This window comes from Macrobrachium nipponense, chromosome 2, assembly GCF_015104395.2.
Source record: "Macrobrachium nipponense isolate FS-2020 chromosome 2, ASM1510439v2, whole genome shotgun sequence".
NCBI classification, from domain to species: Eukaryota; Metazoa; Arthropoda; class Malacostraca; order Decapoda; family Palaemonidae; genus Macrobrachium; species Macrobrachium nipponense.
Genome location: NC_087201.1, coordinates 56132837 through 56152403, shown reverse-complemented (window position 1 = coordinate 56152403; position 19567 = coordinate 56132837). Strand labels below are relative to the sequence as shown.

At 44.5% G+C, this 19567-nt stretch overlaps 1 protein-coding gene across 1 annotated transcript in view; it reads right to left on the bottom strand.

The window, feature by feature from the left end:
• LOC135220593 (hydroxyacid-oxoacid transhydrogenase, mitochondrial-like) overlaps positions 1-19567 on the bottom strand; it is a gene marked incomplete in the record, with an annotated part of 222892 nt that overhangs the window by 142233 nt on the left and 61092 nt on the right. The window contains 3 exon segments of the mRNA XM_064257861.1: positions 11016-11212; positions 18627-18685; positions 18687-18836. Of these exon segments, the coding sequence (XP_064113931.1) occupies positions 11016-11212; positions 18627-18685; positions 18687-18836 (406 nt within the window).

Sequence of the window (19567 nt, the reverse complement as noted above, 5' to 3'; positions counted from 1 at the left end):
ATTCAAATAAAGAGGGGAAAGGATCAATTTCCGGTAAGAGCGGAAACTGATCCAAAATGAGTATTGCTACAATCAAAATAAATATATGAAAATGAAAAAGAATACTGTACTTGCGATTCCACTTCCATACAGAATAAGTTTCGTGCCGAGCGCATTCGCTCGGCAACGAGCATACAGGTATAAAAAAAATATAAATGAAAAGGGTGCTTACGATTTTCATCTACACATTTCCAACCAAAATATAAGCTCGGAGCGAGCGCTCTCCCGCCCTCGGCACCGAGCATACACAATACGAGGATCATTTCTGGGAAAAATGAATTCCCGCACTTACGCCCTCAGTCCCACGGCACTCGGGTAATCGGAGGGCGTGGAGAAACCAGATCCTTTAATTCACAATTGAATTCAATGGAAATAAAGATGAAATGATTGTACTTACAATTCAGTTTCACTAGATATAGAAGAAAAACACAACCATGCGAAAGCAACGACGATGAAGCGGGCAGAGAGCGATGATACACACGTCTACACACCAGCAGGCCGAAAGCAAAAGTGATTGTTTACCTCCCAGTCGAGCGCGCGCGCCTGTCGGACAAGCAGTTAACTACCGAACCCCTTGTTCGAAAGCTTACGACCTATCCAGCTGCCGCTAGTAACCTTCCTATTGTAAAAGGACCGAAGGTTTGTATGCCGTGTCGGAACAAACGCAGAGTGAGGGGTGGCATGAGGTGGGACTATATGTAAAGGACCTCAGGTTTGTATAGTTAGGAAAAATGCAATTTTCGACAAATTGTCATTTGTTCCGATACGTTATACAAACCCTCGGTCCTTTAACAATAGGAAGACTCACTTCTTGGTGGGAGGAATCTGAGTCTTTTGATGAACAGACTGGTGTTTGTCCAACCTTGGAATGCCTCCCTCGTCGTAAGAGCGAGGGAGGGATCCAAGCCTCTGTCCGATTGATCGGGGTGTGCACCGCAGGATCAATGGTCAGACCTCTGGACCGAGTACTAAGAGAGAGGCAAGCGTATCTCTTCATACCAGCAAGCAAGAACTTGTTCCTGTTTGCAAGAGGCAACATAAAGTTATGGGTTTGTCTCTTGTTGGCTTCCACTTCCCCCCCCTTGTTGGGGGAAGTGGTGGATAATTGCTCCCATCCCTAGTGAAAAGGATAAGATGGGGCTCTGTTGAGTAGCTCACCTGCATCTCGTCCTTATCCAGCAGGGTGACGACCGTATCCCTCTACCCACAGGTAGAGGGGGAGAAAAAGATGGGAACAGGAGCCAGTCACACTCTCATTCACTCATCCATTCTTACAGTGACACCAGGACTCGATGCTGTTCAGCCTGCGAGGGTCTGGGTTCACTACACAACGTGTTGAGCAGCCACCACAGGTTCCAAGGAAAAAGATCCAAGGACCTCTGGGCAATATCCCGAAGGTAGAAGGAGGTGCATGTGGTCTGGTTGGACCAGACCCCTGCCTTCAGTACCTGCGCCACGGAGAAGTTCTTGCGGACAAAGCAGCATCTCCTTCGCATTGAAGGCGGTGAAGTCCATTAGGGAGGGGATTGTGAAGGACTCGAACCGATCGTCAGGGACCGAAGAGTTCTGAGTCTTCGCTACGAAGTTTGGTACGAAATCGAGCGTCACGGATCCCCATCCCCTGGATGCTTGACTTCGCAGGAAAAGTCATGCAGTTCCCTCAGAGGAAAAGAAGGGAATAGTCGTATGACCTATCCCTCTTCTCGACTTCGGTGATGTCCAGTACCCATACTGATCTATCCGTCTGTAGCAAAGTGTCTCGCATCCTTCTATCCCCATGCAGCGAAGTTCTTCTCGGTAGTGGATAGGACACCGCCACTCGATGGTGGGGTGTCGATGGTATGGGTACTGGGACAAGCTATTAGGACGAAGTAATGATTGATTGGGAACCACCGAACTAAGTCCACAGCGTAGTTCGTAACTGACTCGGGCGCTCTGACAGCTGCCGACTGACTGGTTCGGTAGTAAGGCAAGTTGTCCAAGCATCCGAGTAAGTCACGTGACCTTCGCCCTTTAAAGGGTTATGCCGAGAGACCAAACAAATAGTGTATTTGTTTGTCACCGATGCCAGACGGTGAGGTGATTATTCTCTTAAGGCATGTGCCCAACAGGCGAAAGTCAATTGCCTTCTAAAGACCGAGGTCCCTGAAGGCAAGACATTCTCATAGTAGTTGAATCTCAGCTAAGGAGAAACAACACTATATGCCGTTGAAGACGAAGGTAGACATTGAATGCAACCTACGTCTTCACAGGCGAATCAAGAGAAGGATTCTCAAGATTCTGAACCTGTGCTTACAAATGACTGAAAATGCTAACCGCTATTTCATTGCTGTCCGGTGAGGATCGTAGTTGCAATGAAAGCGGGGCGCTTTACAGTAATGAAAACACAGGGGAGGGCCGCCTGAAGAACTGCTTCTCATGGGCTGAACATTTGGAAGTAGAGCTGGCAGGTCGGGGAGTAGGGGATGTCTTGCGATACATCAGTCAATTCGGGGTGAACAATGAATAATTGCACCCCTACGAATATGAGATATTTTGAAGACAAACTCAGATATCTGCAAAATCATTCGCATTATCGCAGTGCGATGCAGCGGGAGACTAGTACAGACTCCTGTTACCGTGCGGTAAACAGAAAGATGGAAGAGTCCAAGAGATATCTCTGTTGAAAATTCTAGCAATGTCGAAGGCGATGAAATCGAGTGTCACGGCAGTAGATGGTCATTTATGTATGCGAGAATCCCCGTTAATCAGGGACCTAAGTCTGTGATTGTTGGGCAGAGATACGGTTTGGTAGTCAATCAATGCAGGGGAGAGAGACATAACCGACCGTGCATCTCGGAGAGCCAGCTGCAACTGAGCTGCCTCGGGCAGTTCAAATACGCAGTAGCTCTCGCTGACTCGTCATCCTGAGTTGCCAGGTAATCCATTCCACGAAGGAATGCTTTCGGCTAGAACCATTGAGCATAAATAAAAGATATGCTCAAGCAATTATATTTGAACGAAACGGATTTCGGTAAATACAAAAGCTGAGTTGGTGTTGTCGTGACAATACCATAAGTATCTAAAATCGAAACTGGCAACTCCTGGGAGGTTGCAGGCAGCCCCGAGTTGCAGTTTAATTAGGATACTAGTCGTCTCGGTCACAATCCGTAGAGTTAACTATGGTATGCACCTACAACCCGGACAATTCAACTGCTTAACAGAATCATGTCGCGAGGGTAATATACGTAGTATACGGTGGACCCCCCGTATTCGTGTTCTCCAGATTCGCGGACTCACACATTCGCGGATTTCTCTCGGGAACGTTTCCCTGCATTATTCGCGGAAAATTCGCTCATTCGCGGTTTTTTTCTATGATAAATATCCACAAATTCCTGGTTTTTTTGATGAATTTCATCATAAAATGCACTTTTTGTGATAAAACTATTAAAAAACCATGTATGAAAATTTTCAGTGGGTTTTTCTTGAGTTTTAACTAACAAAATAGGCTGTTTTTAGCTTTTTTATAGGGGTTCCAAACATTCGCGGATTCTAACTATTCACGGGGGGGTCTGGTACGCATCCCCCGCGAATACGGGGGGACCACTGTATTTGTAGGTTTCTGTACAACGGACCTCCATCCTAAATTCTTTTCCCCTCGAGGAATGAGAATAAGGATTGGAGATCGACCACCTTCGTTCTCTAGTCAAGAGAGTGAAGAAGTCTTTCCCAAAGGAAAGCTTCAATGGTGAACAGAATACCGAAGACGAAAGTTCAAGCCAAACTGGATATTCCCGTCCGTTCTTCTCTATTCCAGGTTGGTCGCCTACTGTGAGATACTCTTCTTTCAGCAGCAGTTTTCTTCCAAATGCTAGAAATTCCAGGAATTCGAGCATTAGGCGAGGTTCCCGATTATCGTGGTAACAATTATCGGGGTTTCTCGTCTCGCTCACTTTGTACCGTGGTCTCGCCCCTGTTGACAGATCATCTGGAGTGCACCAGCTATATAGGTCTCTACCTCGCTGGCAACTCTAGTAGCACAAGCAGACTTACGCGGCAGTAACCACGAAGTCAGCTATGCTAACAGGTAAGGAATCAAGATATCAATTATCTGCATATATATGTTTCCTAAAATCTTCTATTCTGTCTACTCCCACCACCAAAGGTGGGATTCAGCTATATATATTCTGACAGGTAGTTTCCATGAACAAAATGATATTGTAATGATACAATTAAGTTTGTTCATACTTACCTGGCAGATATATAATCAAGTACCCACCCACCTCCCCTCTTCTTCTTCCTTGCGGAAGGGGAGACGGGCCCCGCTCCCGAAGGAGCAGGAGGACCGGCAGAAGAACCCCCCCGTCCCACAGGAGTGGAACGAGCCCTTACAAGTTCCCGAAGGAGCCTTCTTAGGGGGGAAACCCGGGTTACCAGCTGGTCGCTGCAAGAGCGGCCGCTGGCCTGGCAAGAGTCACCTGAGCGGCTCTCACCAGCCTTCTGCTCCGTGCCGCGGTCTTGGCGCCGAGCGAACTCTGGGGCCGAAACTTTGGCTGCACGGTCTCCCGAGGGAGAGCGTACACTCGGGATCTCTCGCGAACGAGAGACCGAGCCGGAACCTGGCATAGCGGCATCGACCGCTATCACAGGCGAGGAAGTACCAGTGCTAACCGTGGCTATCCTTGGTACCTCTGGTCCCCGTCTATCTCTTCCTTACGGAAGGAGACGGGCCCGCTCCCGAAGGAGCAGGAGGACCAGCAGAAGGACCCCGGTGGGACGGGCCCTTAGAAGTTCCCGAAGGAGACTTCTTAGGGGGGGAGGCAGCCTTCTTCTTCTTCGGCTTATGGGCCTTAGAAGTCGAAGGGGAAGAGGCAGCAGCAGACGATGAAGACGAAGATGACACCTTCCTCTTCTTCTTCCTCTTCCTCGTCAGCTCACGCAGGACAGTCGTCAGGTCCTCCATCCAGGCCGGAGCCAGGGCTATTGCCGAAGCAATACGGCCCGACTGCACCTGTCCGGAAGGACCTGGGACTGGGGAAGATACACCGTGGGCAGGACCAGCATGGACAGGCGCAGGAACGAGGAGCGACAGGTACAGCAACCAGCTCAGGAGCGGCAGGAACAGCAACCAGCTCAGGAGCGGCAGGAACAGCGGCAGCGGTAGACCTAGAAGGGACAGCCAAGCCAGCAGCGGGAACCACATCAGCGGCAGGTACGGCAGGCCCAGCCATCGCCTCGTAGAATCATCGGCAGCCAGCGGGAACCTGGTACTGGCGGCCGGTCCAGGGGCGAGCTGCTGGAACAGCGGAAGTCTGGGGCAGGCAACACGAAGAACACAGGCGGCGGCGGCATACCCCCCCTCGGTACGGCGGCGACCGGCCCTAGTAGCGGCAGACGGCGTCACCGACACAGCATGGGGAGTGTAGACCAGGCAGGGGGGGGCGGGAGCCAGCATAAGCGGCCCGTAGGAAGTGGAGGTAGTAGTGGAGACCGCCCCAGTACCTCGCTAGACGCTGCAGCAGCCCACCCCGTGGTATGCTAGGCACGCCCTTGCCGGCCGCAGTGGTCCATACCTGTCCAAGGTCGTCTCCCACGGATGTAGCACCTGCGGTAGCACAGACAGATTAGTAAGAGGGGTTTCCCTCACGCACGGGGGAAGACATGCCCCACCCCGAACGCAAGGAAGACCCCAAATACAAAATACAACGAGGAAGAACTGAGCGGGGGGGCAGGGGGCCAGGAAAGAAGACGAAGAATCGGATACCAGGGATCGCGGGAGAGCTTTCCGACGACTTCCTGGCAGACCTTCGCTTCCCCTACCCCCGCCACAGCAGTGAAAAGTAATATGAAAATGAAAACAGAAATACTGCACTTGCGATTCACTTCATAGAACTTAAAAAAGGGGGAAAAGATCAATTCTTGGGTAAAGAGCGGAATTCTTGATCCAAAAATAATATGATGCTATCATAAAATATATATGAAAATGAAACAGAATACTGCACTTGCAATTTCACTTTCACAGAAATAAATCGTAAGGATCAATTCCCGGGTAAGAGCGGAAATTGATCCAAAATTAAAATTGATGCAAATAAATAAATGAAAATGAAAAGAAAACTGCAATTGCCAATACACTTTCATTGCATTCTATTCATACAAAATAAGAGGCTCGTGCCGAGCGCAATCACGCTCTCGGCAACGAACGCACAGGGCAAAAATATAATGAAAAGAATACTTACATTTTTCAATTACACACTTTCGCCCAAAATACATGACTCTGTGCGAGCGCGCCCGCCCTCGGCACCGAGACATAATTCAAGGGTATCAATTCATGAAAAGAGAGGAAATCGCCGCATCTACGGCGATAGCTCCATGTGGCTCATAATTAAGTAATGAAAATGAAAACAGTGTACTTACAATTTCATTTTCAAGTCAAACAAACCATTAGTAGAAAACACAATATAAACAAAGCATACGACGATGAAGCGGGCAGAGAGCGATGACGAACACGTCCTTCACACCCACGGCCGAAAGCAAAAGTGATTTGTTTACCTCCAGTCGGACAAGCAGTTAACTACCGTTCTCCCCTTGTTCAAAGCTTACGACCGTTCCAGCTGCCGCTAGCTACTTCCTATTGTTAAAGGACCGATGGTTTGTATTACGTGTCGGAACAAACCAGTATGCCCAGACAATTTAGATGGTGGGAAGGCAAACATCGTCTTCCCCGCTTCTTCTTTGGAGAGCAGCCAAGATCCAAAACTCCTAAGTGCCTTCTTCATGGATAAAGTGGGTTTCATCCTGACACAGGAGGATCCTTTCGTCGTCTTGGATGTCGAGAACAACGAATGAGGAGACGGAGGAGCGGCAGGGCTGAGGGAATCTCTGAATTCCTGGAGCAGTAACTCCGTAAGCTTCTTAGAGGAAGAAACCGCTGCTGTCTTGCTAGAATCTTCGTCAGAGCCATCCTGGTCTTCTTGTAACGGCGAACGAGGAGGGTCCTTTGAAGAAGAGGCGGTCTTGTCAGGAGAAGGGCGACTACTCGATGCATGTCGCCTTACAGGGGAAGCCAAGTCATCAGGAGATCGACAAGCTGAAACCAAAGAGTGTCTATCAGGCATGGAATGTCTGTGGGAAGACTCTCGCTTCGAAGCAGAAGATAACTTGTATGAGGGAGAGTGCCTCTCACCCGAAGAACGTCTCTCAAGACGAGGGCGTCCTTGAGGTTCTTGGCTCCTACCAAGAGGCGAACCGTATCCAGGAGAAGGGCGCCTACCGGGCGAGTGGCACCTGCGAGAATCATGGCGCCTGTCGCTAGGAGAGCGGCTACTAGGGGCAGAGCGCCTACTAGGCGTAAGGCGCTTGCGAGGCTCTTGGCGCCTGTCGAGAGGAGAGCGGCTCCCAGGTGACGAGTGCCTAACAGGAGAGAGGCGCCTACGAGGCTCTTGGCGCCTATCCAGAGGAGAGCGGCTGCTAGGCGAAGAGCTCCTACCAGGCGATTGGCGCCTGCGAGGAGAAGAGCGCCTGGAAGGAGTAGAAGATCGGTGTCTGTCCTGAAAAGAGCGCCTGTCCAATGCATGGCGCACACTCGGGGACGAGTGCCTGACAGGAGAAGTGCGTCTGCCAGGCGAACGGAGCCTGTCTGGTGAAGAGTGGTCGCCAGCCAAAGAGCGCCTGCCAGCTGCCTGGCGCCTGGACAAGGAGGAGAGGCAGCCAGGAGAGGGGAGCCTCTCGCGCGACACCCCTCGTTCGGAAAAAGCAGCAACATCCGGCGAAGAGAGCCTGCGCAGAGGAGAGAGTACGTCGGAAGAAGGGCGTCTGGATTTCTTGACTGGTAGAGAAACGTCCTTCCTTCTACGAGAGCTACCGGCCAAGGAGTCAGCGAGGGCCGAAATCTGAGCTTGGAGCCCGGCGAGAATGCTAGCAGGAGACTTCACAGGCTCCTCTTCCGGAGAAGCAGAGCGAGGCGCGCACGGAGAAGAGCAGTCACGAGATCTCCTGGGCCTCTTCACGTTCAGCGAAGGCTCCTCTGGAAAAACTTCCGGGCTGGAAGCAAAAGAGCTGCAGGGCGCCTTCCAAGCTCTCTTCAAAGGGCGCGAAGCATCCGGGGAGTTCCAGCCGCGCTTCGGTGAGGGCGAAGTAGACGAGGAGAAGCATTGGTGAAGGATGTCCTGCTTGATACGATCTGAGGCAGCCTGGGAACGCACATCAGGATCTGCCGAAGGGACGCCTGACCGGTGGGGGCTCTCCCTAGCCTTCCTGCGGCTGTCGACTTTCCTCCTCCACTGGATCTGGGAGCCTGGAAGAGGTCTAGGCCTGGAAGCACTACGGAGCCGGTCAGACACCCCCTCCACAACACTGGGGGCACTGCACAGATCACTATCACTGCCACTCTTACCTTGTTCCAAGGAGCGAATCTTGAGCTCCATACTGCGCAGGAGCTGAAACAGGGCAAGGAGGTTCTACTTCTACACGAGGGTTAGGATCAGATTCTAACTCGCTAACGCGAGACCTACTCGAGCTTCGAGAGGAAGCTTTGCGTACCCTATCTCTCTCCAACTTCCTTAAGTAGGAAGAAAGAGACTTCCACTCATCCTCATTCAACCCCTCACATTCCTTACATGGGTTAATAAAAGAACACTTCATTCCCCTTACACCTCATACAAACAGTGTGTGTGTCCCCTTTCCACCGAGCCTTTGGCAACCTCACCTTACATACATCTACAGAACAAACCCTAAAACATAACAGGTGTCTTAGCTACAGATCCAAATCAGACATGTTTAAAGAAAAATTCCAGAGCAAATCAAAACAGTCCACAAACAGCGTATGCCAAGCCAAAAAGATCCAGTACACCACCAAAAAATCCGTCCAAAAAGATCCCAGCAGCGAGAGCAAAATCTACTATCAGGGGAGGAAAACCCACACAGTTGATGCCGGTCCCAGCGACAGAGAAAATCTGATTAGAAAACAGGATGGTTCATACACTCGTCCTCCATCGGCGGGAAAGGTAGACCACCTGACCTACCTGTCGCGTGTGCCGCGAGATCTGAAATTCTGTCAGGTAACGTCGGAGACTAAAGCTAAGTACAGTGGACCCCCGTATTCGCGTTCTCCGGATTCGCGGACTCACACATTCGCGGATTTTTCTTTGGAACCTATCTAGAAATTATTAGTTCGCGGACGGACTCGCCCACCCTATTCGCGAATTTTCCAACGAAAAATTTAATCACTAATTAGTGTATTTTGATGTTTATTTTCATGACTAAATACATTTTTATGATACAAAAATAATTTACTCAATTTTCAAATATTAATTTTGATTATACTGTATTAGTAAGTTTAATAAATTTAAATATCACATAATAAAAATAATCTCTCTCTCTCTCTCTCTCTCTCTCTCTCTCTACTACAAAGATGTATTTTTTTTGTATGATAAATAATTGATTTACTATTTTCAAATAATATTAATTTATACAGCAATAATATCAATTCTTAAAGAAAATACCACAGTGATTAGTATTTATTTTAGCTTATAAATTTAAAAAATTATGGAAGAATGAAGGAAATCCCAGTCAGATTCTTTCTAAAAAAAACTCAGATATACGTATCAACGTGACCGGAGGGGTGAAGGAGCTGATTTGTTGCTGTCAAGTGGGCATGAAATTTTTCCCCTCTCTCTCTCTCTCTCTCTCTTCCTTCTCTCTCTCTCTATCTCTCTCTCCTCTCTCTCTCTTTAATGAGATGAGAGATTTTTATGGTACATATTGCGTAATATGTTTATTAATATTTTCAAATAATAATAATAATAATAATAACTGTAATTACAAAAATCATATGTGAAAGTATTTTACAAATACGTACTACGATTATCTCTCTCTCTCTCTCTCTCTCTCTTAAAGCGATGTATTTTTTTTGGATGATGATTTACTAATTTTCAAATATCAATATTAATGTAAACAGCAATAATATAAATTCATTAAAGAAAATACTAAAGTGAATTAGCAAGATTTTAGTTTATAAATAAAAAAAGAATTCATGTAACCCGTGTCTTGTTGTGTCTTGTTACGTAGCCAGCTTTGTTGGCTGGGTTCCAACTGTCAAATCCAGTGTTGCCATCTCTCTCTTTTGCTGATATATATGAGATAATTTCTATGGTACATGTGTGTGTTTATAATATTTTCGCATAATAATAATAATAATATAAACTAATCTCAAAATTCACATGTGATAGTATTTTAAAGAAGTACAATAATTATCCATTTCACTCTTTTAAATAAGGACAACCCTCTCTCTCTCTCTCTCTCTCTCTCTCTCTCTCTCTCTCTCTCTCTCTCTCTCTCTCTCTCTCTCTCTCTCTCTCTCTCTCTCTGCTATTGGCTGTTTATATATTTCTAATGGTAAAATGTAGAAGATTACTTTAAAATGATATTAATAATACCAATTCAATGGTATATTTGATGTAGGATAATACTTTAAGTAGATATTTGTAAAAAGAAAATGGATGTCTCAAATAGTAACAGTATGAAAGAAAACGTGCATGACTGAATACTTATGGGGGGACTGAATTATTTTCACATACGTAACTAAGTCATTCAGTACGTACATAGTATGTATTTATGTATAAACATAAATTGTAAGATTTACTTTAAAACAGTATTAATAATATTTGAAAGATTAATATGAACCATAATAGGATATTTTATGTATATTTGATGAAGGATGGTTTTTTTTAGGGATACTTTGGTGTTTACATGTTTAGGATAGGAGTTTATGAGCATTTTTAGAGGGGGGTTCCAAACATTCGCGGATTCTAACTATTCGCGGGGGGGTCTGGTACGCATCCCCCGCGAATACGGGGGGACCACTGTACATATATATCTGAAAGGAAAGTTCATGTACAAAAACACTCTATTACATACTCCAAGTCAGTGACAAAGAAAATTAATGTTAACAAGGATGACCAAGAACAACATCAAACTTCTTTCCACTGAACCCAACTTACCTGCAATAAGTGGTGAAAGCTTGACAAACACTGGCTTTCCTTTCCCAATAGGGGCATTGACGTAATCCAAAAAATCAGCCTCTGGATCAGAAGCATACAAATTTGCTGCCTTACAAGTGTCAATGACAGAACCTCCTCCAACAGCAATGTAGGCATCAAACCTACCATTTTTAGCAAAGTCAATAGCTTCTTTGAAACTGAAAGGAAACAATAAATTATAATGTTGCAAGTTTAAATCTTCATACGCTTAGCTCTAAAAATGATATATACAGACCAGATAATATAACGAAACATAAGTCTATCATAATATCAAATAAGACTTCAAAGTAAGAAAAACTGTATTAGTATTTAAAATCATAAGCAAAGTTACTCCAAAATACTATGCACACTGATGATGACCCACAGTAAACAGAAATCTTGAACCAAATATATAAAAAGCAAATGAGAACAATTCTTTAGTTTTAAAACCTCAAAATTTACAGCTGAAAGTAACAGCACTGTTTTTACAACACAAAGGTTTTTCACCTACCTATTAATTATCAAATGCCTAATATTGTGGTCACTGTCCCCATGATCACCAGTCTTTTGTTAATGTGACATAAGAGCAAGAAGACAACCTTACTAAACAAGCACCCAGTGGACTCTCAATTATTTACTGTATTAATAAAAATGACATTTTTAAAATAAAATGATGTTTTACATACGTGTGATGGTAATTGCTTCATAACAAAGGAAGTTAAAGGAAAGGAGAATGCATTTTCGAGAAATTCGGCAGCAAGGAGGCGTTAGCGCTATGTGTTGGAGGTGCCTGTTATCATGATGGTTCTAGAATCGGCAGGAGTGTTGTGGATCTTGTCGGGACGTGAGAAATGCCGTGATTTCTGATGCAATACCTCGTCTAGGTTCATCTAAGGATTTCTAGTAATCTCGGGAGCCTGTGACGTTCGCCGTAGGCTCCGCCCCCAGAGTGCCATATAAATGTGACAAACGAACTTTGGAGAGCAGTGATCGTAGAAGAGAGAGAGATCGTAAAAGAGAGACTCCAGTTAGTCACAGAGAGATATCCTCAGTTAGAGCCACTGGTCAGAATATCAGTGAGAGATCAGCAGCAGAGATCGTCAGAGAGAGACTAGAGACGAAGGAAGGACCGACGAAGGATCAAAAGAAGAGTTGTTCGGGAGTTGGTTGGATATTGGTCTAGTCGTCTTCAGGAGTGGACGAATTATCTTGTGTTATCTCGACGTCGAGCAGACTTCAGAGAAGAAAAGGTCCTGCTAGAGGTTTGGGAAGTTCCTGCCTTACAAGTAGACTATTTTCTGCAATACGGAGTCAAGTGGACATTTGCAAACACCGTTTTCCCGTTGGGAAGCCATCGCTTCGAAATCCCAAATTGACTAGCAAGTATTTGAATTGCCTCACTGTTCCCTCAGTTCATGCAGTGTAAGATACTACCTTTTTATGTAAATAGGAGATACCATTCTGCATTTACCTATGTTAGTAAGCTTGTAAATAAACCTTTGTTGTGTTAGTGTTTCTATATTCGTATCCCCAGTTTCAACTGATGGTGTTGAAGTATTTTTTTTTATTATTTCATATCGAACCTGAAGGGGACCTCTCTCAAGAGGCCGTAACATTGAGTCGACCTTTAACTAGGCTATCAACACTTTAACAGTTTGAAACAGGGAGAATATAGAAAGAATCAGAATGAGTGAGATGGTGAAAGTTTATTGAGTCAGGTAAGCTACTAGGTCCACATAAATAAATTGAAAAATAAACCAAATGACACAAATCAAAAAGTCATATGGAAAAGGACATCTCTGAAATAAATGTTTAAAATACAAAAAGACAAAGCCACACTCGGGCTTAAAAGTATGCTTACCCATTCCAGCTATAAGCATACACTAAAAACAATCAAGGCATAGGGACTGCTTCTAAACACCCAGGATCTCACTCAGTCTCCCATTATGTAGGGGAACAGCTCGTAATTACACAAGCATGAACTTTCTCACATTCCAATTTGCTTTCGGCCCAGGTAACAGATTGATGGGTGGCATGAGGTGGGCAGTTAGTGTAAATGACCCCAGGTTTGTTTAGCTAGGAAAAATGAAGTTTTCAGTATAAAACTAATATTGTAATACAGTTGACCCCCCGTATTCGCATTCTCCGGATTCGCGAACTCACTGATTCGCGGATTTCTCTCTGGGCCATGTCTACCAATCATTTGCGGGGGTTCACCTATTCGCGGGATTTTGCCGGCGAAAATAATCACTAATTAGTATATTTTGATGTTATTTTCATGACTAGATAAATTTTTATGGTACAAAAATGACTTACTAATTTTTAAATATTAATATTGATTAATATTATATTAGTAAGTTTAATAAGATTAAATTATATCACATAATAAAAATAGTAATTCTCTCTCTCTCTCTCTCTCTCTCTCTCTCTCTCTCTCTCTCTCTCTCTCTCTCTCTCTCTCTCTCTCTCTCCTACATAGAGTTATGTTTTTTTTATTGTATGATAAATAAATGATTTACTATTTTCAAATATTAATATTAATGTATACAGCAACAATATCAATTCATTAAAGAAAATACTAAAGTGAATTAGTAAGGTTTTAGTTTATAAATTTGAAAAATTATGTAAGAATGAAGGAAATCCCAGTCTTCTCTCTCTAACACCAGGTACTAAAGCTGTCCAACATATCAAGTTATAGGACCAGGAGGAGGAGCTGTTGAGTTGTTGCCACCAAGTGTTCATGCAATTTTCTCTCTCTCTCTCTCTCTCTCTCTCTCTCTCTCTCTCTCTCTCTCTCTCTCTCCTCATTAACTGAGACTCAAGAATTTTTGTAGTACATGTACTATATGTTTTTAATACTTTCAAATAATAATAATATTAATATAACTGTAATTACAAAATTCATATTACGTGATAGTATTTTAAAGAAATACAATAATCTATCCATTTCACTCTTTTAATTAAGGATAATTCCCTCTCTCTCTCTCTCTCTCTCTCTCTCTCTCTCTCTCTCTCTCTCTCTCTCTCTCTCTCTCTTTTGCCACACAAAATATGTATGTCATAGTGGTAACTCCCTCCCTCTATTTAGCTGGAAGCATTATTAGTATTTTCTTAGAGAATAGATAGATAAACACGCACACACACACACACACACTCTTTCTCTCTCTCTTTTACTGAGATGAAAGAATTTTTATGGTACTAGTATGCAAAATGTTTATTGATATTTTCTGTTGTTAATAATAGTAAAATAATAATAACAATAATAATAATTAAATAATAATAATAATTAATTAATAATAATAAAATAATTATTAAAAACTGTAATTACAAAATTCGTATGTGGTAGTATTGTAAAGAGATAAAAATGACCTTTCCATTTCACTTATAAGGATAACTCCTCTCTCTTACTTAGATGAGAGAATTTTTATGGTAGATGCTGAAGGCTTCGAAGTTACCGTCGTGGAAGCCTTGGCGGAGAACCGCACCTTCTTAGGGGACCTAACAGGAGACCGAGAGCTGGTACGCTTACCAGTTGACGGTATACGCGCACCCTTAGGGGATCTGATGCCTTGTGCCGCAACCCGCATCATCGCTTATTGCGACTCTACCGCTGATGTTGAAGAGACGAAGTTTACCATCGCCGCAACTTCGTCCTCTTTGAAGAGTTTGTCGCAGAGTGCGAGGGGCGCCCTGGACAGGGCCCTCTTATGGATATCTGGGAAAGGGGGGGTGGGGGGGGGGGAAGAAGGCTCAAGTATAAGTCTCTCCTCTTCTTCCCAATAAAGGTAGTACCAGCCGCTGCGACATTTGCTTGATGAGCCAATCCCATTGAAACCGATGTGATCAGATTATCGAAAAGGACTGGATCCGATGGAACGAACCCGTCTCTTTTCAAGAAGCCCATCAAACCCAACAACATCCACATCGAGTGTGAGAGAGCTTCGGACTGGTTCCAAAAGGTGTACTCCAAAATGGTCGCTTCTCTCAAGGTGATTCCTACCTGTCTAGACGACGAGGGAACTCTCGCCAAAAGAGCCTCTACCGATTCATTCAGGGGAACTCTTATACCCGACAAAGGGTTACCCGCTACTCCATACACATTCTTCCTGGGTGGAAGTAGAGAAGAATCCTACCAACCCGAACCTACTACAGAAGTCAACCTAACGTCCACCTCTCTCAAGGACTGCTCCACCCGACCAAACCAAGTCAACTTACAGGATGTGCAAGGTATTGAAGGTTTTGTGGAATATAATTCCTCGAACACAGCCTGAATAGGGTGTACTGGATCTTCCACCACTCTCGACTGAGGGAACAAATCGTGAATAAATTGTACCATCCTTTTATATTCACTTTCTCCCGCTTGGGGAAAACACTCTTCCACAATAGGGACTTCTTCCAATGAAGTTTCCCTATCTGGATCCTCCGATTGGAGAGGAGCAGGAAAAGAGACAGGATGAACTTCCAACTTACCCGACTGCAAAGAGGGGGAACTAAATAAATCCCTACACCTGGAATACTGACCAATCAATCTGTGTAGAATCCCTGCACCAACCGTAGCCGGTTGTGCCAGAACCCTCTCTCCTAAGAGAGTCGACGCAGCTCGTGGAGTTGTTGCACTGACAAACACTGGCTGTTCCGAACCCAAAGCAAACCTTCCTGAGGTCAACCCCCCCTGGTGTGAAAAATCCGCACGAATTGTCTTATCCTGAAGACCTGATGATGAAATTGGTGCGTAAGGCGCCGCCGATCTACCCAAACCGGATTGCAAAGGAACTGAGGTTGAAACACCTGACTTTAACCTCCCCAAATACCCTGAGCCAACACCTGAGAACTCCAAAGCCGCAACACCTGCGACATTACCTAAGTTCATAACCTCGGGATCCCGCTAACGTGGAAGAACTCGCTCCCGGAGCGAGATCGCTTGTACCTGAGCAAACCATACCAATACCTAACACTGGAGTAGCCGCAATACCAGTACCAATCATGCCACCCAATGTACTATTTGGGCGGGGAACCGCTGCAGCGGTCTTAATACCAGAAGAATCACCCGCCGTAGTGGTTACATAACCCACCAAACCAGCACCAATACCATAACCCTTAGAAAAGGAAACCCTCGCACCCTGAGAAAAGTTTGGGAAAGACATCGAAGGAGAAGAGAAAAAGGGAGAGGACATACCTGGCATACCTACCGGAACCCCTGCCGAAGAACTCGGGCAGTACGAGGCCCTGCCCACCAAGCTCGCACTGACAGCTGTGCTAAGAGAGCGGGATACGCCCACTGGGTCTGAAATGCCTAACTGTCCGTTTGCCGAAACCTCCACTTCTGAACGAGGGACCTCAGAATGGGACCCCTCCAGGAACAAACCACCTGGGGGAACCTGTCGACCAGTTGTAGACGAAGCTAAGGTATGCCCCAAAAGAGAAGAGTGAGGAGGAGCTTGAGAGGTAGAGCTTGTAGATAAGGAGTGGAGAGGAACATTAGGGATAGAAGGAAAAACAGACGTAAAAGGAGATGGAGAAGAAGAAGAAGATGAAGAAGCCATTCTTTTGAGTGAAAGAAGGTACGTATATAGATTCCCCTCCCCTCTGATAATCCTGCAACTTATCACCCGAAAACTCAGGGAAATTCTTACTGACATGATCCCGAATGTCCGAAAAGCCTAAATGAAAGCACTGTCTAACCAGAGGTCTATAATTCTGAGACAAACCTAATTAGCGATATACTCTGCCAAGTTAAATGTTATTTCATCAAATTGGCTACCACCAGCCCCTGAATCTGTCAAAGGACCTGCTGGGAAGGAAACTTTCGAAGAAGGGATGACCTCAAAATTTTCAACAGGTCTCGCTTCTGATACCGACTTAACGGATGACTTAATATCCTTCGGAAAACACAAGGACGGAAACAGAACTTCCGTCGGATCCAATGCCGATCCTGTAAAGATAGCCGAATCTGAACCCGAAAGGCACTGCTCTAGCAGCTTCTCATCCTTAACCTCTACACTAGGATCCCTAACGGTCTTGGTTTTACCTATTGCTAATTCACACTTTTTACTTACGCTTTTAAGGGAAAGGGGGAATTCTGCTGCTGACACTGCCTGCTCCGCGCCGGGGGGACAGCGGATCCTACCCTTTGGGCTTGCGGTTCCCCATAACCCCTGGCACCCATTAGGGCTGGTTCTGGAATGGGCAGGGGAGCTGAAAAAGAGCGGTTAAAATCCACACTCCTGTTACTATCCTTATCCTGATTCAATTTTGTCAACAATTCAGTAAAAAGACTGGTTATACTTGATGACAACTTATCCTCTAATTTCTTGAATAATACAGCTTCTAAACTTCCACTTTCTTAGGTTCTGTCACCCTACGCTTATTCTTCGACTCTAGAGTTTTCCTATGTTTTAAATAGTTCTCCATCTGGTCCAATGACCAGTCCCTACACTCCTGACATCTCTGTTTGACCCCACACTGTACCTCCCTACAACTAATGCAACGTGAATGTCTGTCATGTTTCAGGGTACTCATCCGCTTCTTGCAGGCAATACAAGACCGATGAGCTGCCCCCATCACCGCTGCAGGGTTGTTCTGGAGACGTAGCAGATGAGGACGACTTTGAAGGTGCAGCCGGGGAAGTTTCTTTCTGAGGTGTGTCCTAATAGAAAAGTCCAATCAACGCTTTAGTCAAATCCAAAATCCAGAAGAGGTCCAAATGAAGTCCAAAACGTAATCCAAGGTTCATCAACAAAACAGCGGGTTAATCTGTGGGTCGGGCTAAAGACCAAAATCTTCGCTTGAGCTAGGAAACTTCCTAACGCTCGAGCGAACAAAAAGCAATTGAAGGGAGAGCGTTCTGCCAGCCGGTCCTGGCAGCAGCGTTACCAACGGTGGTACAGGTAACTCAGTAGAAGGGAGTTTACCTGCAGCGTTGGTAGTGCTGGCAGTTAAAATAAAAAAATTTCCCAATTACTGGTAATTCTGTGGGGATATAGTTCGGGCTGGTCAGTGACCAGGGCTAATCCAGGTGTTCAGGTGATGTATTGCGATATACAAACCCTCGGTCCTTTACAGTAGGAAGACTCACTGATTAGTGGGTAGAAGCTGAGTGATCTCCAGTGAACGGACTGGGGTTCAGCCTACCCGAGATTTATTTACTGGTCGTAACAGTAAAGAAGGGAATCCAGCCACTGACTTTTGATCAGAGTTAAGGAACTGCAAGGTCATAGTCAGTCTTCTGGGCTTACTCATAAGGGGGAGGATGTGTCCCGCTTAAGAGAAAGCTAAGAAACATTATGTCGGAGACAATAAGGCAAATACAAGTTATGGGTTTGTCTTATGTCCAGGTCCCTCTTCCCTGCCTTGTGAAGGGAAGGGGCGGGTATTTAATTATATTAACTTATCAAAGAAAATATATGGTTGTGTATACAGTGGCTTTTTCTTAACCATACAGCACATTTCAGTTGTTAACCCATCCTGGACAAGCTCCGATGTTTTGTCTTGCATATGTGTACAGCATTTCCTTTTACCATGAGTATTCTTCACAAATATATGCAGCTTACAGCATATCAACCAAGTTAATAAAAATGTTACAAAACTACTAACCTTGTATCAGTTGGCTCAACACGAACATTATCAAAAACAGTAAAGTTAACGTTGTGCCCCTGATAATGATTCAGCAACAAGCTTCACAGGGGGCAGTTGTGAAAGAGTTTTGTCTGTCACAACCATAACATTCTTGGCACCCATTGATTGAAGATCCATTCCTATTTCTTTAGTTACCCCAGGCCCATAGCGGACAGTTGAACAGGCCATCTGATTAACCACAAAATATTTTTTACTCATGACTTGAATGAAATATTAAAAAAGTTTGAATTTTCCAAAATATTTCAGACTGCATCTATACTAAAACTTTGAAGGGAAGGAACTTACTAAGATTTAAAATTTTTCTTAAAAACTACATATTTAAAATACAGTGGTACCTCGAGATATGAAATTAATCCGTTCCAAGGCGGCTTTCGTATCATGAGCTTTTCGTATCTTGAACCACATTTTACATGTAAAATGGCTAATCTGTTCCAAGCCCTACAAAAACACCCAAGTAAATTTTATAATAAAGCTAAATTGACCAATAAACAATGAAATACTACAACAATTTGGACCATTCAATACCTAACTTAATATGTACTAGTAGTACTAGTACTAATATGTACGTACCTGTAAATAAAGTGTATTAATGTACATGGTATACAAGAAATAATGTGCGTACATACGTACGTATGTAGTAAAATGTGGAACCTACCTTTCGAGTGAGGCTATCTCCGAAAGTGGTGACAGAGGAGGACGACAAACGGCAGAAAACTTTTTATAGTACGTACACTTAACTTTACGAAACACATTAAAAAATGTCAGGAAATATAAACTAAAACTTTATGAAACACATTAACAAAACTGTAACACTCAACTTTACAAAAAACTTACAATTAATTTTTGTTCTTTTTTTTTATTTTTACATAATTTCAATTTCTTCACCACTTTCAACTTTC